Source organism: Exophiala aquamarina (genome assembly GCF_000709125.1).
Source record: "Exophiala aquamarina CBS 119918 chromosome Unknown aczIA-supercont1.6, whole genome shotgun sequence".
Lineage (NCBI taxonomy): Eukaryota > Fungi > Ascomycota > Eurotiomycetes > Chaetothyriales > Herpotrichiellaceae > Exophiala > Exophiala aquamarina.
Genome location: NW_013550582.1, coordinates 1,717,396 through 1,743,430, shown reverse-complemented (window position 1 = coordinate 1,743,430; position 26,035 = coordinate 1,717,396). Strand labels below are relative to the sequence as shown.

The following is a 26,035-nucleotide window of genomic DNA, read 5'->3' as shown; positions in this document are numbered from 1 at the left end:
TCTGAGACCAGGATTCTCTCAGGAGCTCCCAGACATGCGAGTGCATGGTTGCTGGGGCGGCCGTTCAGAATGGATCCTGGTTCGCTAAACAGGGCAGGGTAAAGCCTTTCTTCTGCATGGGATATAATTCTCTCTCCTAAGGGATCCTTCGAAGAGAGGGCAGCATATACAGGGTTCCTTTCACTATCGCGAGTCGACGAAAGCCACACTACTCGTGACAGGGGAGGCCGGTATGCTTGTACTCAGGTATACCACACTACCTCAGTAGTACTTCCTTACTGTGGGCAACCCGACTCAGTCTCTGGTTAGAGTTATTTTCCCAAGAGTCTCGAAGGCCGTAGTTAAGCCTCTGGCACATAGGGGCGCCGATCAAGGTTCCGTCGAGGTGTGCTATGCACTTCGTGTAGTGCTTCGTATTTTGGTGCTTCTATCGCAGGATCCGATGCAGAGTCAAACACTTGTCGCATGAGTTACACGGGCATTTAACTAGGGAGCGCCACGTGCGCCCTTCTTCCGCCTTGATGAAAGCCACACCAACCTACGAGTACTTAACACCCAGGGCAGGTGGAGTAGACATGAGTGGCCTCAGAGCAGAAGTACTCGAAACGGGGGACGGAGAGTGGCCCGTATGTTCTCCGTTGGTTCAACATTAGTGCCACCAGCGACCAGTACTACAAACTCCAGAATCAAGAGTCAATACCCTGCCGCTAATGCACCCCAAGCAAACACCCATGACAATCTGGCTTGGAATCTCCACAGGATCCCCAATTGATGGGCGCTACAAGCCTAACAAGGACGGAATAGATTGTCATGAATCGGCCAGCCTACTCGCCACGGTTAGAGGGACATACCGCGTACACGGTTAGCATTCTCGGTATCTATCTTCTCTGCGTGGATTGGGAGGATCACAGCTCCAAATTCACTGCGCTCTTGTGAAGCGAATAAATATGCCGTCCTGTCCCACGCAAGTGTCGAACAGGGATCATACTCATCAAAGGGAAAGAGTTCAAAAACGGAGTTTTTGATTTGAGGGATCTTGTGACTGCCTGTCTTCCCACTCTCTGCCATCATTTCGCCTCATAGGAGTGCCTCTTTTCTGTGTCCTGCCGCCTTTCACTCGCTGCTCACAAGGAAAAGAGGACTGAACTGGCCACTGTCATACACAGACTAGGAGTTCCAAAAATGACAAACCTGAAGCTCACCGATGGCTTCAAGTCGGAGATTGAGAATGTCCCCATTGAGCAGGAGCAAAATGACAGGAACAGCCTCAGCATGAAGGGTGAAGGCCCAGAAATCGACCCAGTCTTGGAAAAGAAAGTCCTCCGAAAGGTTGATTTCAACCTGGTGCCCATCCTCTTCCTGTTGTTTCTTTGCGCTTTCATTGACCGGTATGTTTTTGATCCAAGTTCTTCTGGCTCCCTCCAAAGTCGCTGCCTTCGGCTGACACCCAGTATCTTCAACTAGCATCAATATCGGCAATGCGCGCATCCAAGGGCTCGAAGCCGACCTCAACATGACAGGGCAAGACTACAATATTGCTCTGTTCACCTTCTTCATCCTGTACATCTTGCTAGAAGTCCCCTGCAACATGATCCTGAAGAAAATCCGCCCCTCAGTCTTCATTTCCAGCATTATGGCTGGCTGGGGTGTCGTGACAGTTTGCCAGGGTTTAACCAAGTCCTTCGCTGGGCTAGTAGTTTGCAGAGTCATCATCGGCGCGCTTGAGGCCGGGTTTTTCCCAGGTTGCGTTTACCTGCTCTCCATGTAGGTTTCGTTATCCAGGGTCGCATAGCCACGTGTGGTTAACATCGACAGGTACTACCGTCGCCACGAGCTGCAATGGCGCTTCAATCTTTTCTTCTCCGCTTCGATCATCGCGGGCGCATTCAGCGGGTTCCTCGCCTATGCCATTGCACACATGGACGGGATTGCAGGCTACGGGGGATGGGCCTGGATCTTTATCCTTGAGGGCATCTTCACCGTCATCGTTGCCGTGGCCAGCTACTGGCTGATCCCGGATTGGCCTGAGACTGCCAAATTCTTGAAAGAGGACGAGCGTGAACTCCTCATTCGCCGCCTTGCACTAGACCGAAACGACGCTTCGATGAATCACTGGAACAAGAAAACGGCAAAACGTGTTTTCAGCGACCCTAAGATCTATCTCAGGTATGTCAGCCCGAAAGAGTGCCTCATCAGCGGACACCTACTAACCTGGAATCTAGTATTCTCATGTACCTAGGCATTGTGACAACCGGCTACAGCGGCTCCTTCTTCACGCCAACCATTCTCAAGCAATTAGGTTGGACCTCGCTCCGTGCTCAAGTGATGTCCATCCCGATTTTCATCTTTGCAACCGTGTGTGCTTTGACTGCCGCCTTCCTCAGTGACAAAGTCAAGCACCGCTATGGTTTCATCGTTGCGGGATGTCTGGTTGCAACCATCGGATACTCCATCTTGCTCAACATGCATAAGGTCAAAGTTGGCGTCCGATACTTTGCTCTTTTCTGCATCGTGGGAGGAGGATACATCGCTCAGCCCATCTGTTTGGTGTGGATGAGCAATAACGTTGCAGGCCACTACAAGGTTGGCATTTCGGCTGCAATGCAAGTTGGATTCGGTAACCTTGGAGGTATCATTGCTAGGTAAGCAGGCTTCGATCGTTATTCACAAAAGTAGTCTTGGCTGACAACGACTCTCTAGCAATATGTTTGTTACCAACCAGGCGCCAGAGTACCCCTTAGGCTTCGGCTTGGGACTGGGTCTGATCTGGCTCTGCGTGCTCAGCTCCACGGGCTTCCTTTTCTATATCAAGCGAGAGAACAAATTGCGTGATCAAGGCAAACGTGACTACAGATATGATTTGCCAGAGGACGAGAAGAACAATCTTGGTGACGATAGTCCAGCCTTCCGCTTCACGTACTAGACCTGTCTGTTCAGCAGAGGATGGAGGCACATACGAAGCTCGAAGAAAGTTGGACCGGAGATGTCCTGAATGGGTTGCGGAAGCGAAGAGATCTAGAATGCAACACCTTTTCTTGAGGATAGATAGTCAAGTGAATACTCATTCCATCGAAAGGACAATGTCCAATCGACTCGTTGATCTTCATCAGGGTAGATCATGTGACAGGTCTGGCCTCAGGTCTATCACATCGTTTAGATACTCAGTTTGTAGTACTTGTAGCTTTGAACATGCAAGACCGTGGATAAACAACCCAGCAAAGGGTTCCACTGTTTCCGAAATGATAAGACCGACGCATTCCCTGACTGGGGGTTATTTCCCGAAATTGCTTATTTTGGAAAGTCTAGCAAGCCCCTTGGAGAAATATGTTAATATAAACTGTAGCAAAAGAGGGCTGATATGACATACTCAGCGTTGAGGCCTAGTGTTCTTGAGTGCGTTGTGTTCTGTCCAAATGGCGAACGGCGGGGCACTTCAACAGCATTTATCTTGCTCGCCATTGCAGGATGCAGCTGAAGGAGTGAGGACTCGAGTGCTCAACTTGCTGATCTCAAAAATCCCTTCCATTTCAGAAGCAGATTCTGTGTTGTTGTACATTCTCGCTCTTTTCATAGTGCTCTCTGCTCACACATGTTTGGTTGTCCCAATAACCTCGCCTCGGACCTTTTCCCAATCAATACTGTTGTCCAACTCTTGATCAACCAGTCCAACTATTGTGATGTTGTCACCTCTGACAAGGTACAAGCCATGGCTGACCTCGGAGCTGGGTTCTGGATCACCTGCGGGTCGGATAATACGTTCGACAGTCTCGTTCAGAACGATGTTGGTGACTTGGTCGCAGGACAGCAGCGTACCGACCAGTGTTCGCCCATCGACTGTAATGACGAGAACCTTTTCTGGGCATCTATATCAGCTTTGCGTGTGTGGATAAGCGTGGGACACGTACGGTCAATATAAGCTTGTAGCGACATTCTGCAGGCAGGAACGCGCGAGGTTCTCGTGCGCGCGAGGAAGGAGCGTAGCACCACTGGCTGAACAGGGCAAGAGCGAGCTGCGCCGCACGGGATCTGGGACTGGAGTGGACTGGAGTGGACTGCTCTATCCACTGCACGTTACGAAACAATTCAGATGGGTCGAACAACTGCAACGGGGTTTTCTTGCCCTTTTCCAGTCTGGTTTTCGTCAATCTGCCGCATGCAGAAATCAGAGTTCACGAAAAAATCCGGGGTTCCACCTGGAGAGAAAAGGAAATGATTGTCTGACAAGGCCGATTTCCCAACCATCAGTAGAGCATCTGGTGGCATCAAACTCTCATTCCGGCACCCGCGTCTGGGGACCGGGTACAGGATGCCACCGCTGCTCTGCAGGCCAATTCTTCTGACTTATGGCTACCGATTTATGGAGACCCCGGATTGACTAAGTCAACGGTGAGACTCCCTCGTATAAATCTTACAAATGGAATCGGGCGAAATCCCATTATTGCAGGTTTTGCAACACCTCCATTGGTTCCTTGTCAGACTAAGCCACCCCAGCTCCGGAGAGTTGCGTGCGCCGCCCGAGTCCCCGACTTCAGCCTGGTGGTACCCAACCACGGACCACGGTGCATTCGCTGATGATCGTCTCTGACCAACTTCCAACCACCGCCCCGTCATACTGCAAAGCGAGGGGCGAGACAATGAAATGTTGTTCCTCCATCTTCAATGTCTTGTCTACTTTTGAACCGTAAGCCGGAAGGTTGCACAAGTGTCTCTTCAATACTCTGTAACAGGAACCTGGAAGAAAGTCTCCCCAACGAGCACTTGTCTCTCATCTAATCGAAACCATTATCACAGAGTGATGACCACTTTGTCGTGATCATGGAGCAGGAAAATTCACCAGGACTAGAGTCGTCCATCAGACTGTGGCCAGTCGCCGAAGCTTTGAGTGCTTATCTACCGGTGGGAGATTTGATCACGCTTTCTCGATCTAGTTCCGCTCTGCGAGCTGGATTGCACGGATTCCCAGAACCCCATGAGGACTTGCCTACTGGGAGCCAACGTCGTCCTCGAAAATCACTCAATATCGGTCAACACAACACACCGTCCTGGAAGAGGCTAAAAGATTTGGCTCCCTTCGAATGCTCGGCTCCCAAGCATGCGAAGAGGAACCTCTCTCCTAAGCCATGTCGATACTGTTCCCGGCCTATTTGCGACGCTTGCATTGTGCAATCGTCCTTCTCGCGTGGAAGGGAGAATACCTTCCAGAATCGAGTCCGATATCTTTGCAGGGTGTGCTGGGATGATGGGAATCACAGCAAGGGCCGCCGCTTCCCACTTCATGGGTCCAAGAACAGCGCTTCAAGAACTCCATGGTACGACCCAGGTGGCAGTACGAGAGAATGTTGCACTTGTACTCTGAAAGTGGATGGTACAATATGCCTTGAGTGCAAAGACCGACAAAATTGGGAAGCCGTTTCATCAGCAGAAACTCAATGCCATGGCCTCGATTGCACCAATCCGCTCGAGGAAGATAAAGACCGACGACGTATCTGCTTGTGGTGTAACAAGTCTCTTCCGCGGCAAATTGGAGGCACTACACGTCACCACTGGAACCAAAAGATGATTGACGCCCGAGCTCGTAACGCAGCTTCTCGGCAAGCCGACTTGGAGGAATACAACCGCAAACGCTTCAAGTCTATGACAATGTCCAGACGTGAGATGAGAGGCGACGAAGCGGTACAGGATGATCCGGGTGCGGATCTACCTCAATTCGTTCGTCATCTTGATACGATCAATTATCGAGCCTATATGGGACCGGAGCAAGCCCCGAGTGGCGAAGCCGTCTATCACTCCAAGAGAGGCTATTGGACGTATAGCCAGAAGTTTCTTCTTTACTTGGGGCGCTTCTGTCACGATTTTCCTCGCCCCAACATGGACGCTGATGTAGCATGTTTGAAGGAGAATGCCACCTCCACATTCGCACGGACCAATATCGAGAAATATAACGACTTCCTTCAGTTTCATTCGAGCATCCCATCCATATCTCCACGTCGCTGTAAAGAGTGGCATGAACTCAAAGCCACCATCCTCGATCTCTCAGTGAACCAAGGGATGGACCCCTACCAAATTCAAGTAGTCATCAGAGCGGACTACGGCTTCCACGCGACGGTCTTAGAGTACAAGAAGATGGTCCAATTATGGAATACCGAGGATTCCCGCCAAAAATATGAGGAATCACAACAAGGCTCGATGTATCGCGTGACCACTTCCGAGTCTACAAAAAGTAGAAGCAGCTTGAACTTGAAAAGTAAGCTTGCGGCATTTGGATTTGGCAAATTCCTCACCCAGAAATGGGAGATCCTCGCATCGGAGTCAGATAATGAATACGACGAGGAAGCGCTAGACAGCAGCTCAAATGGATCTAGTTCTCTCTGCGAAAGAGATATGTGGACAGACTATCACGAAAACAGAAGGAAGACTCTTGAACGTAGCGAAGCTGTCGATGACCCAGAGCCTGCGCCATATGCCTCTGATCTGCTTGAGCACCCAACAGCTACAACATCGCAGCACCGTTCCCGATCTCACGTGCAGCAAACAAATGCAGCTCTAACAGACACCTTGGCCTCCACAGCAGATAATGGGGCGGCTCAGGTTGACATTGCCCCTGTCACTGACACAATTACACTACCTTCCACTCACAGCGACAACCCGCCGCCATATTCGCCGGAAGGGTGGGCTTGGGCATTGGCACCACCCTTACCATAATCCTTAGAGCCCGAAAAGCCCGGCCATGCCAGCTACTCCAACATTTCCTCGCAAATCCGTCGACATCCCATCCCGCTTCAGGGTCCCACCAGGGGGGAACGTACACATCTGACCTCTCTCATCGCCTGACGAAGGAGATACGTAGCTAGATAGTGAAAAGACCACCATCATGAACAATAGAAAGGAGTACGAGAAGAGCAATCTGATATCGGCCCTTCCGTGTTACTTCGTAGTAACATTGCATGACTCTCCAACCAGAAAACGCTCAGCCCCCGTGAGCCCACAGATACCATCTCGACCTATCCACACGAATAGCATCTGCATTCATCTGTCTCGTCTGCTCCAACCGCCCGTGATTCCTTCGCGTTCGTGTCTCTCCTTCCTGTAGAAAGGCCAGCTTTTTTTTCTTTTCTAGCTCTACATCCACAAGGGTACCATCTGACAACCTAATCGTGACGTGACGGGGGATAATAGTTCTTCAACAACGACTTCTTCCGGAGACTACTACAGCGGCACCACATCCTTTCCTTCCTTTCCCCCGAGAGGTCTTAGCTGGGGGACTACGCAGATATTTCCCCCGACAGGCACAATAGAAGGGTAAAGGCAAATAAATACCCAGGTCCTGGCCAGTATCAAGGAAGCGAAATCATGCATCAGGCACATACATGGTTCTTCCTTTGATGGAGCTGCATAACTGGCTCGTCGGTGAGGGAGGACCAAGCAGGCCAAGCAAAGGGCAGGAAAGGGGCATCGAGTGAAAGGACCTGCTGCCCTTCTGAGCTAAGATGGTCGCATCGAGGTCCCTGTTGAGTATGTAAATATGGATTGTTTGGCCCAGGTCGAGAGGATTCCACCTCATACGCTGTACTATCCTATCCGATCGAGGCGGCGATACAACCGACTCTCGTTCTCTTGGTTTCGTTCGATACCTGAGGTCCTCGTACTCCAGGCCAGGTCGTAATCGGCTAGTCATGCATGGTCAATGGCCAACAGTCGCCAGCTCACCGATTTATTGTCACTAGCCATAATTAATTACCGAGTATTGCGTCCTCTGTACCACACTGGAGATCCCTCTCCCTTCGCTTGCTCTAAAAGGAAAAAGAAAGGAAGGAATGTGCTTCGCATACAGATCTGTAGCCCCACTGCACCGCACCGCACCGCACCGCACCTTATACCTCGTACTGCAATTCGTTGTATTTGGGTCTGGTAATGGCCCCGAGGGCCCTTGGTCTGCCCAGGACCCAGTATACTCGGCTGACCTAACTTGACTCAACTTTGAAAGATTTCCGGTAAGAGCACCACCTAATGCATGTGCCAGACAACAACGCCCTGTTCCTGCCTAGTCGCCAATACGTAGTAGTCCTTGTAAGCTTTCCATCTACAATCCGAGAAAAATTCCCGGCAATCTGATCAGCTGGGGAATTTTTTCTTCTCTATTCTTGGCCGAATCCTAATGTTTCCTCCACAGCGGTTGATAGCTTGCTGTTGAGCACCTCATAGGTCTTGTACGGAGGCAAGTCGAGACGATTGAAGCTGAGCTTTGTTAGTAGTGATTCGTCAAAACGTCACAAAGTGTCCAGTGACAACGTACCAAGTATGACTTTTCGGAAGGGCGTTGATTTCACCGGCCTTCTCGATGGTGAAACGTCTGGGTCCATCACTGCCCTGCAAATCTTTGAAACCATTGACAGGAATACGCGAAGTTCCTGTCGCAAATTGCAGAAGACGACTCTTCTGTTCAGCATCCCATGTCCGAATAACTTTCCAGAAGTCTTGAATGACTTGGTCTTGTTCTTGATAACCACGATAATCGGTATGTTTCTTCCAGTCCTCAACATCTATATCAGCAATTCCGCCAATAAGCAATTCAAGTTCACGTTCATCGAAAACGTTGACCAGGTCGGCCGGAATCAACTCATTGAATCCGGTAATGAAAGCATTGAACTGCTCTTCGACTCGCTTTTGAATCTTCCATTCAGTAACAAGCCTAGGGAAAGTTAGCCATATTACAGTGTGACGGGAGGCGGGATTGTGAAACGTACTCAACATATTCTCTCTTGTTTTCGTTTGTGACGGGAATGTCTCTTCCACCAGGCTTCAAGTCGATCGTCTTGGTCTCACCAAACTGCTCGTCTTCAATGGCAAAAGTCTGATCCAGGATATCGGTGATATCGTTATCCAGGGTCCAGGTTAAGTTTTTATGATACTCTTCATCGACACCTTCCATATCATTGATTGCAACTTTCTTTCGTAGCATCATTTTATAGAATGCACCGATGAAGAAGGAATCCAGGAAGCGACGATGGAAAATAGCAAGTCCGACGACTCGGCCAATAAACTTGAAGTAGTTGAGATGTTCCGGGTTGATACCGGAATGGGGGTTTATTTGCAAGGTGTAATTATCATGCGCAGAGTATTCGAACAAGCAGTAGAATGGATTGAACATTTCGTGCGAGAGAAGGAAGAAGAATTCGCTAAAGGACATATCAGTGGAGCTAGATCTAGAGCAAGGAACCTCAGACTTACCGAGAAAGACCGCCATAGTCGAGACCGTCCTCACCATCAAATTTGATCATCAGTCTCTTCTTGAGATCAGTGGCACTTTGCCTCATAATCTCAGCATAGGAATCTTCGAAGATTGCGCCACGTCGGACTTTGATATGGCACTGTCCAGAAAGAATGCGCAGTGCCGGCTGGGATCGGAAATAGATCAATTTTCGCCGGAAGTCGCGCTTGTACTGTGGTACACCTTGATCGAGAGAAGATGGCAGCCGTGGGTCGTCCCAGGTGGTGGTCTTTGTGTTGTGATCCACGAAGTAAACACGAGCAGTGTTGGTAAGACGCATTTCCCAACCACTGGGTAGCGGACCCAACTGCGACACCGGCTGTTGTTGGATGGTGGTATTGTTGCCTGCGGGGTTATTACCGTACATGCGAATGTATTGCTGTCGTCGAGGATCGACCCAGGTAGTGGTTCGAGTATTGTGATCAACAAAGTAAGCTCGGCCTTCGGGGGTATGCCTTTGCTCCCAGCCAGCTGGGAGTTCACCAGTTCCAGCAGTGGTAGCACCGGTGGCCATCATCTGCACGGCGTTGGGCTGAGAAGGCGAGCCTCCTCTGGAATCTTGCAGATTGGGTGAGTTGGCGCCAGTACGATCCTCTGGCAGCATACGATTCTGATGCCGTTGTCGTTCTATCTGCATGTTTGCTTCGACACGATTTCTAGCCTCGGATTCGCTCAGATGGTTTGATGGCCTGGTCCAGGTGGTAGTCCTCGTGTTATGATCGACATAGTACGTTCGACCTAGATTGTCTTCTCGACGCTCCCAACCGGCAGGCAAACGTCCTTGGCTGTCCTCAAAGGAGCTGAAACCGCCTTGTCTTCCGGAAGGGCCGTTGGACTGCGATTGTGGGCCGGAGCCGTTAAGAGCTGTGGCAGAGGCTCTTGCTTCTCCCGAGCCAGAAGTGGCCGTTCGAGAAGGGGCAGGGCTCCTAGTACGGACGGGGATGGTTTGATTCAAGTTGGTGTTGCTAGGGTATGGGTTGGAGCCGTTGACGCTGGAAGCGGTGCTTGGTGCAGGTCTGTTCTGCTGAGTGGGTGGAGGGGCGGTTAAATTGGTGGAGAGATTGACAATAAGTTTGCCATGAACAACGAGGTTATCGGTGGACTTCTTAAGGTCACGGGTGAGCATTTCTGGTGGGCAGGCAGTCAGTAAGACAACGGGGTGAACGCGAAGCACTCGAGCGCACCGTCTCCGCCCATCTCTAGGTCGAGTACATCGCCAATGCGGATATTGATGACTCCCAGAAAACCTTGGTCCTTCTTTTTAAACTTCTTTTGGTCGAAGATTTGTATGGCGAGAATGCTGTCTTCTGTCACTCGCCTGGGGCCAGAGTCAGTTCAGTGTGCAGGTGACTGGGCCCAGAGTGGGTCGGGAAGTGACTGACATATCAAATACTTCATTCCAATAGGGATTCAGCGTCTTTCTAATGACCGAGGTGGTCTTGGTCTGCTCTCCTCCAATCGTCGCAACGGCGAAGGGGTCCGGAAATCCTTCTTGTGTCTCAGCGATAAAGGTGGATGGGACGCAATGGCAGAAAACTTACGGAAGACATCTCTTTTGTAGAGGCCATCGGCGGCGATGACTAGCAAAGGAGTTAGGACAGGAGCACAACGAGACGACGAGTCAAAGGGGAGGAAGTGACAGACTGGTTACTCGAAGATTGGGTTCTCTGTTTTGCAGTGGTCAGCTGGAGCCAGCGGGGGGTCAAAGTTGACGGTAGACACGTACGCAGGCAGGTTCCCCTCAGGCATCCTGGCTTTAGTCGCCGCAAAGCAGCTTTGGGTGTCGAGGTTTGATGCAAGGAGAGGAGAGGCGCGGCGGGGTAAGTGTAAGAATGGAGAGACGAGAGGATGGGTGTTTTGTCGATGGAAAGAAGTGAGTGCAGGTGAAGACAATGGAGGTGTTTGATATTGGCAAGCGACCGGGCAGCGGCGAGATCGTATTCGCAAGGGACGTGAGCCAGGGCCAATTGTACGGGTGAGTAGTAGTAGTTGGCTGTCGGCAGCAGTCAAGACTCAAGACAAGAGGTGGAGGTGGAAGTCGAAGTGGACGAGGACGGGGCGCAGCTCGACTGGCTCGGAACGCTAAGAGCCAAAGCGGATTCTCGCGGTTCTGCCTCTGCTTTCTGCGAGGAAGGGCGCCAGGAGGAATATGATGGTGCCTGTTCATGTCATGATTGCATAATGATTGCAGAATAGAATACAACAGGATCCTAGTTGGGATTCAAACAGACAACGAGCCTGAAGAGGGGAGAAGAGGAGGTAGTATCTAGTTGGCCCAGTCCGTGCCCAGTCCTACTACTACCACTCTACTCGCAGTATTCTCTCGTACCTGGTAACCTGTGCCCTTTGCCGCAGTGCTGACCACTGGCTACGGGTCATATCCACCATCCACCCGGGCGCAGAGTTGTCCTTTTTGCCTCCGTGACCAGATTTCCGCCTCACAAGCACCCCAAGACAAGTGGGTAACAAGAGACTCGAGTCCCGCTTACATCATTCTACCTACATACGTGGCCGAATCAGGGCACCACTATTTCCTGCGTATTAATGCCTCCTTACCCAGGTCCTACTCGCCGATAACTCAATTATAAAGCCTGGTGGCACAGTCGAGGCAGAGCATCTCATCCTTGGACCCTACCTTTCTTTCACACTGTCACTTGATTATTTGTTACTTTTAATTGTATCAGATCCCCGTCCATTAGGGTGAAAGGAGACAGGCCTCAACCACAGTTCAATCAGGTAGCCCAAACGCCAGTATCAAGTCTCTCACTCCCTCTCGAGAGTCTCGCCTTTGTCCCTCAAGTTTGGCCTGATCGACGTTGATGCCTTACAATGCAGAAGCGCGGGTAGTATCCATTTCCATGCCCGGCTGAAGACCAAGACCAGCTAAGCCCAATTCCTTATCCCATGGGAACTCAAGTGTACCGTCAATCAATATCATCCCGGATATTCGGTACCATGTCAACCATCAATGCTCGGCTTCGCATTGTTGACCTGTTGACCTATGGCCTAGTAAGGAGCATATCCGCGGCCACGGCCTCGATAAGCTCCTCGTGGTCCGCCTCGAGGACTGCCATAGCCACCACCGTAGCCACCAAAGCCTCCTCGGCCGCCAAATCCTCCACGACCGCCTCGTGGCGGACCTCCTCTTCCTCGGCCACCTCTAGTCATGCCGGGAAGGTTCGTCCGCTTAGGCACGACCTGAACAGGGTCCGATTAGTACTCCCATCGATGTAACCAGACTTTTAACCATGGGCTCACCTTGAGATTGCGACCGCGAAAGAGACTCTCATTCAGAACCAATGCTTGTGCCACCAATGCAGCCTCGGAGAATTCCACATATGCATACCTGCGCGAAAGTACCATTAGCGATCCCATCTCTTGCCAGGTAGCATGAAATGATTTTGACTTTTGAAATGATTCTTGAGCAGTATCCAGCTCTTGAAACGCGTAGACTTGTTTGTGCAGAAATAGCTGGTTCTTGTGCTTGTGCTTCAGAAAGTTCAGACCCACCCCTTTGGATGACCAGTAAACTTGTCCAGCAGGATAGTCACTCGGTTGATCGAGCCTGGTCCGTTTGCAAAATGTGCTTGAATCTCTTCCGGAGTGGCCGCATAGTCGACATTTCCCACAAAGATGCTACGCGCATCCACGTCTTCTCGATCCTCTCGCGGCACCGCTTCGGACTGTGATTCGAGGTGGCTTTGCATCTCTCGTAGTTTGGCTGCTTCGGACTCCATCTCGGCCACGCGTCTCTTCATTGCGGCGATCTCTTCCTACAAGTACTTCTGTCAGTTTGATTTGCACCCCGCAAGCCATGGAAGCCTGCCGTGCCCTCTTCGCATCGTTCGGCTACCTGCATCTCTTCAGACTAGTGCAAACTTCACTCACCTCTTCACCGCCTTCTGCCTGAGGCTCTGTGTGCTCATCTTTGACTTCGTGTTCATCAGCCATCTTACTCTGTGATTGTATCGGTCTGGAGGGCTTGTAAATGATGGTATGGGAGTTTGGTATGCTCAAACCGAGACGCGTTTGGCTATACGAATGGGAAATCCGTATGCGTTTGAGAATGAGTTAAAATGGTTGGACGCGGGACTAGGTTTGCTGCGACTCAGACGTGAACAAGGTGCCTGCGAAATTTGCGGCCTGTGATGATATGTCGAAAACGCAGATGCAAGATACAGACGCCGACTGGGAAAAAAGACCCGCCAACTAATACTAATTGCGTCGTGCCTCGCCGCATCCGGTGCCTGCCAAGAACCCGGATTAATACTAAATCCATTAGCACCGATTAGTCCCCCGCCGCTTTAGTGTCTGGTAAAGTAAATTCCAGCGAATACGAAAAGCAGCATCTCCTTGACTCCGTCACCAACAACAAAGCTACCAAATCATCTGGCGGTACAGTTCAGTCCTTGTCACTTCTGAGCATGTCTCTCGGAAATAAACAATTGACTAGCTCATCTGTCTTGCCCAAGTGAATTTCAAGCCTTCAATTTAGATTAGCGATAAGCGCTTAATAAATGTCCAGCTGCTCCGACGCTTGCACTGCATCTCGCCTCACGGTACTCAGCCGCGGTCTCCCACTCCTGGCAAATACAAATGCCCCAAAGGAACGTTGCATCCTCATTGCATTGAAGCAATGATTTGCTCTGGCCCAACGAAGCTCAGTTCTCGAAGTGTCTCCTCCCAGATGGGCTTCACTAATGCTTTGTTATCGGCATAGTACCAGCCGCAGAGTCTACAAAGCAGATGAGTAAGCGAGTCGGTTAGCGAGTGTTCCTGGCATTCCATGCATGAATAGTATCACGGGAACCGAACTTACGGGCTAACCTTAAGGCTCATGAGGAAACAACCATGAGATTCTTCACCATGTCCAAAGGCAGCATCGAGATACGACGCTGCTCCCCTGTCCAAAGGCCTTGCCGCCACGGCAAGGAACAACTTCATTAGGATTTGAACCAGCCAATTCGCATCGCGAGCAAGCCCGGTGCCCTTTGTAAGGCCTGGATCAACCATATTGATAATCACGTCTTGAGGTTTGACTCTTCCAGCTAGCTCCACAATGAACAATTGGTTCACCATTTTGGAGACTCCATATCGTTCTTCCATATCGAAAGGGAGCACTGTAGTATCATCAAATGATGGTAGGAATGGTCGTATTTCTCTGTTGGGTACCTTGCACATATGAGCGGTGAGTGAATTGACGATTATAAGCCGTGGTGGTTCTTTTCCAACTGGCTTTCGCTTCAGAATAGGCAACAGCAGAAGCGTCAGTAATGCCGTGCCAAAGTGATTGACTTGCATGGTCTTTTCGTGCCCAGTTTCTGCGACACTCGAGAAATTTGCTGAGAAGACACCGGCATTCAAGATGGCGATATCGACGCGAGGAAGTCCTTCGTCGCACTTTTGAGCAAAGGCTTGAGCAGATTTATATGACTCCATATCGAGCTGCCAAACATCGATCTTGGCAGAAGGATTCGCTGCTTGAAGCTTATCCGCCGCTTCTTTTCCTCTCGCGAGAGACCTCACTCCCATCACAAGATGCGACAATCCAAGAGACAGGAGCTGCCTCGATGCTTCGAACCCCAGTCCTGTGTTTGAGCCCGTTACAACTGCACATCTACCCTCGACCTCAAGGTATTTTTCCTTGGTCGGAAGGTCAATTGTGGTGCGGAATTGGTTTTGGATGAATATAGAAAATATGTTCTTAGGCAGAGGGTCCATGTCCTTAGATGGGCGCCCAATAGTCTGGTCTTCATTCTTGCTGCGTTGCGAAAACATCTTCAGTCGTAGAATGCTCAAAGTTATTTATTAGAAGGCCGGAGGAAGAAAAGACTATGTTAGTAATCTCACTCTTATTTCTACTTGTTGGGCAGGACGAGCCCCCTTTTTATACGACATTGAAGATCACAATGAGGAAGTCGTCCATGTCTTTGCGTTTCTCCCTGTTCCAGACTGGGCCCACTATGATTTAGAGTCCTCGAATCCTGATGCGTATCGAACCAGTCAAGCAGTAGTTTAACGAAGCCTACACGTCAACTATCGTCAAGCTAGTCTCCAAAGGGAAGTCTTAATGCTCTTGGCATTTTCGCAAGGCTCCCCAGGCAGGTATGTCAATGCTCAATTGCTCTGCAGCTTGCGGCGTTTTGGGAATTCTGCTTCTGCCCATATGCCCGTGAACGGATTTATCGAGTGCCGTCCGGCTCTTACGCTCATTATATCGGGGATAAGTTGTTGCTATTCCAGTTGAGCAACAGCCACATCTTTCTGGTACATTATCCTTTAACGCATTCTTGTCTCCCAACCACAAATTGGACAAGATAACTGTTCTGATGAGCTACAGACCAACGTTATACTATTGCAAGCGCGCAATAACTTCGGTGCTCAGGAGGTTGTAGCACTTTCATCATTCAACCCCGACCCACCAAGACGCTCAACGGCTGCATCGAAGATTTTCATCCCTGCAGCATCGTGAACAAAATCAACCCACATGACGGACTTCAACAAGGTGCTAGCATCAGACCAAGTGGCCGTTTTGTCGAGTGCTATGGTTTCATCCAGCCACACAGTTTGCCATTCCGTCCGACAAGAGTCTTTATATGCCACCAAGTTGTATATCATCAACAACCAAAAAAGGACCGATTGTGGCAAACATCTACTTGTCGACTGAAAATTCACTCGGAGCTCGGTGCTAAAAAGGTCATGAAGTCGACTGAAGGGATTAGCCTGATACATTCGAATCAAAAAGATAGTCGAGCAATAGGTCAGCAAGCCGATGCGAATGAGCCGTTGCATCCCATCATCCGTGAAAGACAGATGCATAAGTCGATAAAAGATGGAGATCATCATCTCATTGTAAGTCTCTGGAGAAAACTTGCCACCTGTCTGATATGCCATGTTGCTGAGACAGCAAAATGCATGGATGTCCTTCCAGCAGTTACTCAATTGTTGGTTGAGTCCGTCTATGAAGCCACCTATCTGCGCCTCATGCGGCTTGTGGCTACACCGAATCAGCCCGCGACCTGCGATAAAACAATCCCAGTTGATGTCGTCCCGAAAGAGGCGTGGAGACGTGCCCTGGTGTAACCCAAGAGCTATGTCTGCCCTATATCTCTGGTCAGTTCGGACAACTTTACACAGTGACAAATCGTCAAGATTTGCCATCCTGCAAGAGCAACCGTCGAGAACCTACCTGCAGACTTTGACTTGTAAATTATTGTGCATACTCAGAGACCTGAGCCCGCCCTTGAGGCTGACCATCTTGAGAAGGCCATCTACATGGGTTCGTACCGTGGTAAGGTCACCCTCGAACTCGGCAGTCATGGCCAAGTTGATGACAACCATTATGGTTGAATCGTCAAAGACGAAGGCATTCGGATCCTTCTCGAAGGCATTGATCCGAGCTTGCAGATGCTGCAAGGTTTGAGAATGGTGAAAAGCCGCTAGGCTTTTGTTCTTCCTGCTGTCTCGTGTCTTGTCAAGAAAGGCGCGGAGCCCGAACATCATTGAATGGATACAGCAGATATCACTAATCATGTAAGGAAACCAGCCTCGCTCTACGGCGTGTACGTGGAGACAGACTTCGTAGGGGTATGTGCCATACTTTCCTAGCTCGATGACTGCAATAGTGATCCCGGGTCAGTCCCTTGGGGAGAAGAACAAAGGCGGGTCAAGTAAATGTTGAGCACCCTTGCTTACCGTTGACCAACTCTTGAATTACGCCAGGCTCGATCCCCGGCGGTAACTCGGTTCCACAGAAGTATCCGCCAACCATCTTCAGTCTGGGCAACGGCCGAGGCGAGCGACTCTCTTCTGACCATCCTGAATTTGTCTTCGCACGTTTGATGCTTTGGCAAGGATTGATCCATGACTGCAGGGGCCCTTTCTTTCGTTGCTTCCATTGAGCCTTCGCCGCATGGCTCATCGTCTCTTTACGGCGGTCTGGTTTCGAATCTTGGCCAGTCTTACTGTCAACAAAGTGTATACCTGCTGCATCTAATTGACCAGGCGCATTGCGCGTGTTGAGTAAGCTTGGTCTCATTGATAGCACGCTTATTTTCTTGTATTCTAGGAGCAACTTACATTTAGGTGGGGCCATCATGCGCGAAGTCAGATGACAACCTGTGGAATTGATTCACAACCTGAATTCTCGAAAGGATGATTTTTGCATTAGGTAGACAAGTTGGAATGATCGCGAGGCCACGTTGGCACAACCTGTCGTCTGATGTCACCATCAAGCTTCGCGAGCGTGTCTGTACTAGTATGTAGGATTGCGGCACAAACATTACACGCCTGAGATGACAATGAGGAAACTGTCGTTCTCCCCTGAATAGAGCAGATGTTGATGACAAGATACTCGGGCATGCCGCCGGCACCATTCGGCTGTCTGCCAAGCCAGATGAAATTTCCTGATCGAGACCAGCTCAACCCAAGCGCGAAATCGCTTAACCAACCGATTTTCATTCGTTCCTTAATACGGAGTAGGGATAATTTGATGAGGAAGCCGTTCAAGCGTTGACGATGTGGCGGGTCGATCGCAGCCGGTGATGCTTCTAACGGAATTACAGGTTCTGAACCCAGCTTGCAAGGGAATCAAGAACGTTGAGAACCTTCTAAGCAACAAGAGTCACTCAGGACGTTCGCCCAGCACCAACCAAATAACGAGCCAGATGACGAGGCTGGCCAGTCCTACTGATTGGACGGGGACCATAATCTTTGGGAGAGACTCGCAGCGAAATGCATTGGCCGGGTTTAATCGCCGGGGAGTTAACATTTCCAACACGGTAAATGTGAGGCAGGCGGCTCTCGGGAGCAAAGAACATGCACCAGACTGACGCTCGACCTTGCCAGATGGATATCATAACACCATCTACAAGTCTGGGAGGTGTATTCGTATGTTTCAAATGCGTGTGATTGACACTGGCCGTATGCAGGAATTGCGAATCCCCTCCGACAGTAGTCCGAGTTAGGATCTACAATCCTTCACTGACTCATTACTGCATCAATAAACGGAGAAGAGCGACTCTTCCCACAAAAAGGCGTTTTTCACTAGTAAAGATGCGCGGGATGCTCTAGGGCGTGCCAAAGCTTTCAACATGACTAATTCAACTCACAAATATTGCGATGAGAACTACGAGCTCTTCTTATACGGGGTTTGGAAGTTCGAGTACCACCATTGACCATCTTTGTGATTTCAATGGATGTCGTCTCGTCACCTGCAGTCCAACTCGTTGCAACCAATACCAGTGATCGGCCGCAGCAAGATGTGGGGTCGGTAAAATATCCTCGCGAAGGAAGCCCAGAGCAAAAGCTTCCACTCCAGCAAAACGACCTCGAGTCACAGACCGCTCCAGGCTTCGAACGTCGCTCTGGAATCCCTGTCGTCGTCGACGTCGACGATAGTGGAATCAGTTCGCCACAAGATGAGTTCCCCGAAGGTGGTCTACAAGCATGGCTCGTACTGTTCGGAGCATTTCTCGGACTGTACGCCTCGTTCGGGTTCATGGTCTCGATTGGCACCATTCAAGAATACCTTCAAACCAATCAGCTCTCTCACTACACAGCTCGCGATGTTGGCTGGATACCTTCCGTGTTTGTGTACCTCTCTCTTGGCCTTGGAATTTGGGTTGGGCCACTCTTTGATCGCTACGGGCCGCGTTGGATCGCGTTGAGCGGAAGTATCTGCTACATCATGATGATTTTCCTCTTGGCGGAATGCAAATTGTATTGGCATTTTCTTCTCTGCTTGGGCTTTTTAGGAGGACTAGGAGGCGCCTCACTGTGCACGACAGGATTGGCTGTGGTAAGCCATTGGTTCAAGAGAAGACGTGGTATGGCTCACGGCATCGCAATGGTTGGCTCCAGTCTAGGTGGCACCACCATCCCTCTGATCCTGAGAAGCGCATTACCAAAATATGGTTATGCGTGGTCCATCCGTATCCTCGGCTTCGTCTTTCTCGCGTGCCTGATCATCGCCAATCTTCTCATGAAGCCGCGACTGCCTCCATCACCCGAAGCACGAAATAGAAGGCTCTTATCACTCGGCTTGTTCGGCGATCTGAAATTCACCTTTCTTACTATCAGCGTGTTCGGCTTCGAGATTGTCCTTTTCGGCGCATTAGGAATCCTCCCAACGTATGCAAACTTCGGATCGAACTATCCACCAGACACAGGGTTCTACATCATCTCCGTGATGAACGGCGTATCCTGCTTCGGACGAATCATCCCAGGCTACATCTCGGACAAGATCGGCCGCTTCAACACACTGCTGATAATGATCATCTTCACGCTGATCGTCATGCTCGTCCTCTGGCTTCCATTCGGCCACACCAGCCTTGCTGCTCTGTACGCGTTCACCGCCTTGTTTGGGTTCGGGACTGGTTCTTGGATGGCTCTGACACCTGCTTGTATTGGTCAGCTGTGCGAGGCCGACCAGTTCGGTCGGTACTATGGCACTCTTTACTTTGTGGCTTCCTTGGCTACACTCATTGGTGTTCCCATCAGCGGAGAACTCGTCGAGGCTATCTCCCCGCAGGTGCTGGTTGCCTTCATGTGCGCCATCCTGGGACTTTCTCTCCTCACCTTCATCCTCAGTCGGTGGGCTTGTCTTGGTTGGAAGTGGGATTGGAGAACGAAGGTTTAACAGCAAAACAGATGCACAATAGTAGTTGTTGTGAAGCGTCGTACTCTTTTTGCAAAGTGGTAAGATATTTCGAACTTCGTGTGCTCGTACCATGTATGAAGATGATACCGACGAGGACATGGACGATGACCAAGAGGAAGGGCAGGATGACGATATGCATCGACTCTGGCTCTAGAGGCGGACCCTGGGCCATGTTGCCGGTTGGTTCACCCGGTGACCGAGCTTTCATTGAAATGTGTTGTCGGGAGTTCTGCACGGAAAGAAAGCGTTGATTGTCAGCCAAGGATTGATGTCCTGAAGAGGGCATGGCACCTCCAGGCGGCTATCAACACTGTCAACATGTACTTGCTGGCCAGTATCTCGGCTTCAGCAGAGGGGATAGTATTGAGTTTATCCATATGCTCCACGTCGACCGCATTCTCCAAAACCACCACGCCGTCACGGTGGAGTGCAGAGATGGCTTTGCCCATCGACTTTGCAGGAATTCGTTCCGATACACGTTCTTCATCAGTCAAATAAACAATGACAATCTCCTGGGAGTCCCATAGCAGCTTTGCGGAAGGCATATTTGATAGTGCACTTACAACAGTGGCGGCACATGGATTAGTAGTGTTGGCGTACTTGACTACGATGTTTTTGGCAAGCACCCGAGCATGTATGATATCTCCGTCTCTTTCAAATCTATGGACTCTGTTCTTGTTTATATACAAATTTATGAGGCATTTGATCTCTATGAGCCCCTTTTCCATGATTTCAAATCACTCATTGAATCCCAAGCATCGCAAATGCTGATACCATGGCAATTTTATCACTGGAGTCACTGGAGTCACTCACATAGTTTAGTATCCATCTTTGTTAGCGCATCACGTGTTATGTGAGTTAGTACGCGCTAGAATCATTGGTGCCAATAAGTAGGGGCACTTATTGGCGCTAAAGTGACTATCGACGGAATAGGCAGACAACCTCGTGATGACGATCAATGAGTCAGTGCTACAGCCTCTGGAATACTTTGGAATCATGGAAAATAGGCTCTAGGAGGTTATCTTACCTAGTAATTATCTATACAAATGTCACGGGATAGGACTACGGTGGACCCTAGAAGCACCCATCCCATGCCAAGACTAGTCCTGAAACACTAAGGGGCACGGTATATAAGACCTCAGGGGCTATACGGATCGTATGCGAGGTTTTTAGACTCCTTAAGTTCTTATAGTCGATGTTCTAAGGACTATATAGTAATTAATCGATTATCTTAGTGTTTTCGTTAAGTTACTTATACTCTTATATTAAGCCTATCGACGCTCTTTAACAATAGCATTCGAAAAAGAGTAATATTATCGTCGTACGGCGTAAGAAAAGCTATTTTTAACTCCTAATTATATATAATAACGTCTACAATAGGCGAAAGCCCATTAATCCTAGGATTTTAATATGTAGAAGCGAGTTAGTTAGACTAATACCGCATCCTTTACAATAGGAGTATTCGGTAAGATCTATATTACGCGTACGACTAAAGAGAAATATTAATCGGAATACTTAGTTCTAAAATTTTCTAGATTTTTAGTAGTAATGGTATATAGCGTAATATCTAGTATTAAAAAAGGCCCTTTAATCCTTATAGATAAGGCCTAGGGAAAGCTTAATTCGTAGGTCTATATAGAAAGAGTATTACCTTAATTTTATCAACATCTTCGTAATATTTAATACTATATCGGCTTTATACGAAGTATTTTAATGGAAGATAGCGTATCTATTTATACAAGTAAATAAGGGCCTATTATAGAAGGCATTAGATTAATCGAATGGTTTAGCCAGCGCATTCACTAGATCTTAATCCTATTGAGAATGTTTGGCGATTACTGAAATATCGTATTGGGAAACGATTTCCTAGAATAGATGCCGAAGTACGGTAATATTTACAAGAAGAGTAGGATAAACCACAGCCAGAAGACTTTATAAAGTATATAGAGACAATGCCGGAGCGCTGTAGGGCAGTTATCGCCGCGCAAGGTGGCCATACTAAATGGTGAATTGTATATATCATTAAGAGCGACAGCGAGGTTTGTACAGGCGGTTTGGCAGCGCAACTAGTGCAACAAGGGGGGGGGGGGCAGCCCGCACAGGAGACCCCCCTGTAGCCTTAACGCTTAGAGGGGTTTAAGCGACCAAGTCGATATTAATGAGCTAGTTAGTTCATCTATTTCACGAAGATCCCTAACATACTATACTTACCTGTCTGGTGATATGGCCGGCCTAATATATGGAGTCCCAAGCGTCAGCATGGGGAGCCTTAATACTCTCAAAAGTTGCACAGTACAACTCCTAAATCGTGATAAATTCTTGTCTCTTCTCACTCTCTAGCGGCACTTTCGTTCCTCCTCACTCACGCAATTAGACCGTGCGACGTTGCCGAAATGGACAAGGTCTTAAGCAATCCATGGAGACCTGGTGTTCCTATCAAGAATCTCCCGGGTAATCTCCCTCCTGACCAGATTCCTCATAATGTAGACCTTCGGCATATCCCCTCGCTGGCTCGACAGGCTTTCGAGAACCTCAGTGAAGAATGGCTTGTGGAAGATGCGCTCTGGTACGACATGATGACTCTCACACCACACATCCGGACGCACTTCAGCCAATGTCAGATATTGGATATGTGGAAGCAGCTAACTGCTACGCGACGACCACGCGATTTTCAAGTTTCCAGTACTCCTAGAGTGGCACGTCTAGCTCGAGGCACATCATGGGTAAGCATCGGCTTCACTTTTCGCATATCCGATGACAACCTCGTTGGCAATTGTTCTGGTACGCTTGCCTTTGTTCCGGCACCCCAGGTCAGCAACAGCAACTCCTGGAAGATCTGGATGCTGTCGACGGTGCTCGAAAACTACTCAGGCTACGGCCACCCCGACATACCGCTCAAAGCACCTAAACAAACCTTCCCACGTCAAAGCATTAACTACGCCGTCATCATTGTCGGTGGAGGCCAATGTGGACTGTCCCTAGCGGGCCGCCTCCAAGCCCTGGGTATATCGTACATAGTCCTCGAGAGATCCGCTATCCCAGGCTACCGATGGATAAGTCGCTACGATTCCGTCCGCCAACACACCATGCGCGAAGTCAATAACCTCCCCTTCGGTCACACATGGGACCCCTCGGACCCTGACTTCCTGCCGGGCCCCACCGTCGCTCGTGGCTTTAGTGACTGGGTCAAGAAATACAACATCAACATCTGGACGTCCGCGGAGGTGACTTCCGCTCGCTTCGACAAATCCCACGGCTGCTGGACCGTCACGCTTACCCGTGACAACCAACACCTGACCCTACATTCGCTACACCTGGCCATCGCGCTCGGCGCAGGCCTCACCAACCCGCGCCGGCCGCCGCCGTACCCAAATGAGCACCTTTTCACCGGAACGCTCATGCACACGGTATGTTTCAAGAACAGCGCTCGCTGGCGCGGCCAGCGGGGACTAGTGGTCGGATCCGGCACCGCCGCCCACGACATCGCGCAGGACATGCACAACCACGCACTCTCGTCCGTGACCATGCTCCAGCGCGACAAGACAGCCTTGTATCCACTACCTTGGTATATGGCGGGCCAGCATGCCATATATCAGCATGACAGACCAATCGAGCTGCCCGATCGGCTTGTTTACGCCATGCCCATCAAGATCGGCACCGAGATCCAGAGGCGAAGCTATGAGCAGTGGATGCACGCTCATCCCGAGTATTTTGACGAAGTTGAACGCGCAGGATTCAGATTAGATCGGACAAGCACGCCCAACGAAACGGTGCTCAATCACTTCGGCGGGTATTACATTGATGTCGGCACCACGAAGCACATCGTCGACGGGGACATACGGATCAGGTCGGGCGTCACCATTGAACGTTTCAGGCCAAATTCGAGGGAGATAGTGCTGAGTGATGGCTCGAAGATCGAGGCCGATTTAGTGGTGCTGGCCACGGGCTATGAGCCGGATTATCGTAAGGATGTGGTGTCGATACTTGGAGAGGAGATAACAGGAAAATTGGGACCGTTCTGGGGTTTGGATGAGAATGGGAATATTCGTGGATTGATGAAGGAGCAAAAGGGCGAAGGAGTGCCACCGGGCTTGTGGCTGCTTGCTGGAGCAGCGAGTCACGCCAGATTCTATTCAAGGTTTATGGCATTGATGATGCTGAGGAGTTTATTGAGTACGGATAGAGGGAGGGGCGAGTGGAGGTCTATAAATCTACGATGGTGCGTGTCCTTGTGACGTGGCCAACATTTAGATTATAGGATAGAAATTATCTCTAGAACTACTGGCGATAATACCACGCTAAGCGCAGTACTATATTTATTAAGTTTTATAGGTAGCTAGTATTAGCTCGGTGGAGTAGGACTATTTTAGCTCGTAAGGCATTCGATCGGGATTATCTCTTCTTTCTACTTAGTAATAGAGGACTCTCTTTAATATATATAATTAGCCTATCGGGAGCATCTATGTTTTAGACCGGGCAGCCTAGTAAGCCCTAGATTACCGTGGGCTCGTAGCGCTAGGCTATAATAGATACTTATTATAAGCTTATAGGGTAAACCTTAATTACTATAGGCTCGCTAGGCTTAGCCTAACTACTATAGACTCGCTAGGCTCGTACCTAAGTACTATAGGCTTATATACTAACTTTACTATTTATAGAACTTTTCTATTTTATAATTATATAGACTATTCTTAATAATACTAAATAGTAGCCTTAGTATTAGTACTAGTAGATATATTATATAATATATATTAAGACTAAGCGATACCCTATTAACGCCTAGTCACGTGATTAGGCTTATATAAGCTAGGATCACGTGGCATCCATTAGGTAAGGCTATACTTAAGCCTTACGGAAGATTCTATAAAACGCCATTCTATTCTATAGGATTAGAAATCACTCAACTTGATTTCTAAGCATCCTAGGAGTTAACTCGTATTTACGAATACTCGGCAATTACTCTCGTACTTACGAGATATTATAACGGAGCCTACGCCTATATAAAACAGGCCTATACTCCTTTACTTAGATATATCTTAAGTTATTTAATAAGATAGGAAGCGACTATATATTCTACTCCTTCTTTCTACGGTCTTTAGCTACTTCTATAATAGATTCTAAACCTTGTCCCCCGGATAGGTTATAAGCCCGGGTCGCTCTAGCTATTACCGACATCGACTTTCGTTGTCTATAAGTACGAGAACCTTATAGAACTAGTTCTATAAACGAAAATAGAATTAAATACCTTTAAGTTCGCTAGACTAAAAGGCTCCTCTAATATCGAGATATAGGCTATTCGAATAGAAGCCTATTTAATCGAAAAAGGCCTAGGATCGACTATTAAAGAACCTATACGATCTACTAGAGCTACTAGTTCTACTAGCGATGCTAATATAGAGCTCGAAAACTCTATTAAGGTATACGCTTTAATACGACTATCTCTAGAAGACGGCCCTTTAATATAGATAAAAGGCCTATAAATAGTACTAGAACTATAGAAAAAGCTTAAAGAGCTATACTAGCCTAAAGGCTTTTCTAATAAATTCTAGCTATATCGAGAGCTATTTACGATAAAATTAGCTAACTTTAGCGATATAGAAGCCTATTTAAATAAGGTAAAAAGGTTACACGACGACCTATACGTAAAATCGCTTCCTTTATCGAGTAAAATGCTAGTAGTATTAATACTTAATAATTTAACGCTAGAATACGATCTAATAGTAGCGATTATATCGTAAACTATACGCGCCGACGCTAAAAACCGAGTCGATTTAACTCCTCTATTTAACTAGTTAATAGACGAGTCTAGAAGACTTAAAAATAGGTCTATTCCTAGCGAAACGGCTTTAATTAGCCATAAAGGCCCTAAAAATACTAATAATAGTACTAAAAAGGCTAAAAAGTACTCTTTTTACTATGGAAAGTAGTATTCTATATAAGACTACTAGAAAAAGCACCCCGAAAAAGCGCCAAAAAGGGACGATAAAAGTACTCAAAACACTTAACTATCGCTTAATTTAACTATAGACGAAGAAATCGCCTTAACGTCGATATCGACTATATCTAATAGACTAAATACTTAGTTATTAGATAGCGGTGCGACTAGT

At 48.8% G+C, this 26,035-nt stretch overlaps 10 protein-coding genes across 10 annotated transcripts; 4 read left to right on the top strand and 6 right to left on the bottom strand.

Annotated features, from left to right (window-relative positions):
- Positions 1-1,182: 1,182 nt before the first annotated feature.
- Positions 1,183-2,923, top strand: A1O9_07973 (uncharacterized protein; the record flags this gene model as incomplete). The annotated part of the gene is made up of 5 exons (XM_013403528.1): positions 1,183-1,388; positions 1,465-1,764; positions 1,816-2,166; positions 2,223-2,642; positions 2,701-2,923. 5 exons carry the CDS (start codon positions 1,183-1,185, stop codon positions 2,921-2,923), a joined length of 1,500 nt encoding a protein of 499 aa, XP_013258982.1.
- A 660-nt stretch (positions 2,924-3,583) lies between these two features.
- A1O9_07972 (uncharacterized protein) lies at positions 3,584-3,930 on the bottom strand (the record flags this gene model as incomplete). The annotated part of the gene is made up of 2 exons (XM_013403527.1): positions 3,584-3,855; positions 3,906-3,930. 2 exons carry the CDS (start codon positions 3,928-3,930, stop codon positions 3,584-3,586), a joined length of 297 nt encoding a protein of 98 aa, XP_013258981.1.
- An 885-nt stretch (positions 3,931-4,815) lies between these two features.
- A1O9_07971 (uncharacterized protein) lies at positions 4,816-6,138 on the top strand (the record flags this gene model as incomplete). The annotated part of the gene is made up of 1 exon (XM_013403526.1): positions 4,816-6,138. A coding segment is annotated over one exon (1,323 nt), but the record flags the coding sequence as incomplete, so codon positions are not given.
- A 1,997-nt stretch (positions 6,139-8,135) lies between these two features.
- On the bottom strand, positions 8,136-10,394 carry A1O9_07970 (E3 ubiquitin-protein ligase hulA; the record flags this gene model as incomplete). The annotated part of the gene is made up of 4 exons (XM_013403525.1): positions 8,136-8,235; positions 8,294-8,689; positions 8,745-9,176; positions 9,229-10,394. 4 exons carry the CDS (start codon positions 10,392-10,394, stop codon positions 8,136-8,138), a joined length of 2,094 nt encoding a protein of 697 aa, XP_013258979.1.
- A 1,880-nt stretch (positions 10,395-12,274) lies between these two features.
- Positions 12,275-13,026, bottom strand: A1O9_07969 (apoptosis regulator BCL-W; the record flags this gene model as incomplete). The annotated part of the gene is made up of 3 exons (XM_013403524.1): positions 12,275-12,466; positions 12,527-12,614; positions 12,779-13,026. The coding sequence occupies 3 exons, from the start codon at positions 13,024-13,026 to the stop codon at positions 12,275-12,277; spliced, it is 528 nt and encodes a 175-aa protein (XP_013258978.1).
- Positions 13,027-14,083: 1,057 nt separating this feature from the next.
- On the bottom strand, positions 14,084-14,989 carry A1O9_07968 (uncharacterized protein; the record flags this gene model as incomplete). Its single annotated transcript, XM_013403523.1, has 1 exon — positions 14,084-14,989. The coding sequence occupies one exon, from the start codon at positions 14,987-14,989 to the stop codon at positions 14,084-14,086; it is 906 nt and encodes a 301-aa protein (XP_013258977.1).
- A 660-nt stretch (positions 14,990-15,649) lies between these two features.
- Positions 15,650-17,306, bottom strand: A1O9_07967 (uncharacterized protein; the record flags this gene model as incomplete). Its single annotated transcript, XM_013403522.1, has 3 exons — positions 15,650-16,370; positions 16,458-16,884; positions 16,964-17,306. The coding sequence occupies 3 exons, from the start codon at positions 17,304-17,306 to the stop codon at positions 15,650-15,652; spliced, it is 1,491 nt and encodes a 496-aa protein (XP_013258976.1).
- A 1,155-nt stretch (positions 17,307-18,461) lies between these two features.
- On the top strand, positions 18,462-19,907 carry A1O9_07966 (uncharacterized protein; the record flags this gene model as incomplete). Its single annotated transcript, XM_013403521.1, has 1 exon — positions 18,462-19,907. The coding sequence occupies one exon, from the start codon at positions 18,462-18,464 to the stop codon at positions 19,905-19,907; it is 1,446 nt and encodes a 481-aa protein (XP_013258975.1).
- Positions 19,908-20,132: 225 nt separating this feature from the next.
- Positions 20,133-20,473, bottom strand: A1O9_07965 (uncharacterized protein; the record flags this gene model as incomplete). Its single annotated transcript, XM_013403520.1, has 2 exons — positions 20,133-20,157; positions 20,220-20,473. 2 exons carry the CDS (start codon positions 20,471-20,473, stop codon positions 20,133-20,135), a joined length of 279 nt encoding a protein of 92 aa, XP_013258974.1.
- Positions 20,474-22,321: 1,848 nt separating this feature from the next.
- Positions 22,322-24,163, top strand: A1O9_07964 (uncharacterized protein; the record flags this gene model as incomplete). The annotated part of the gene is made up of 1 exon (XM_013403519.1): positions 22,322-24,163. One exon carries the CDS (start codon positions 22,322-22,324, stop codon positions 24,161-24,163), a length of 1,842 nt encoding a protein of 613 aa, XP_013258973.1.
- Positions 24,164-26,035: the final 1,872 nt, after the last annotated feature.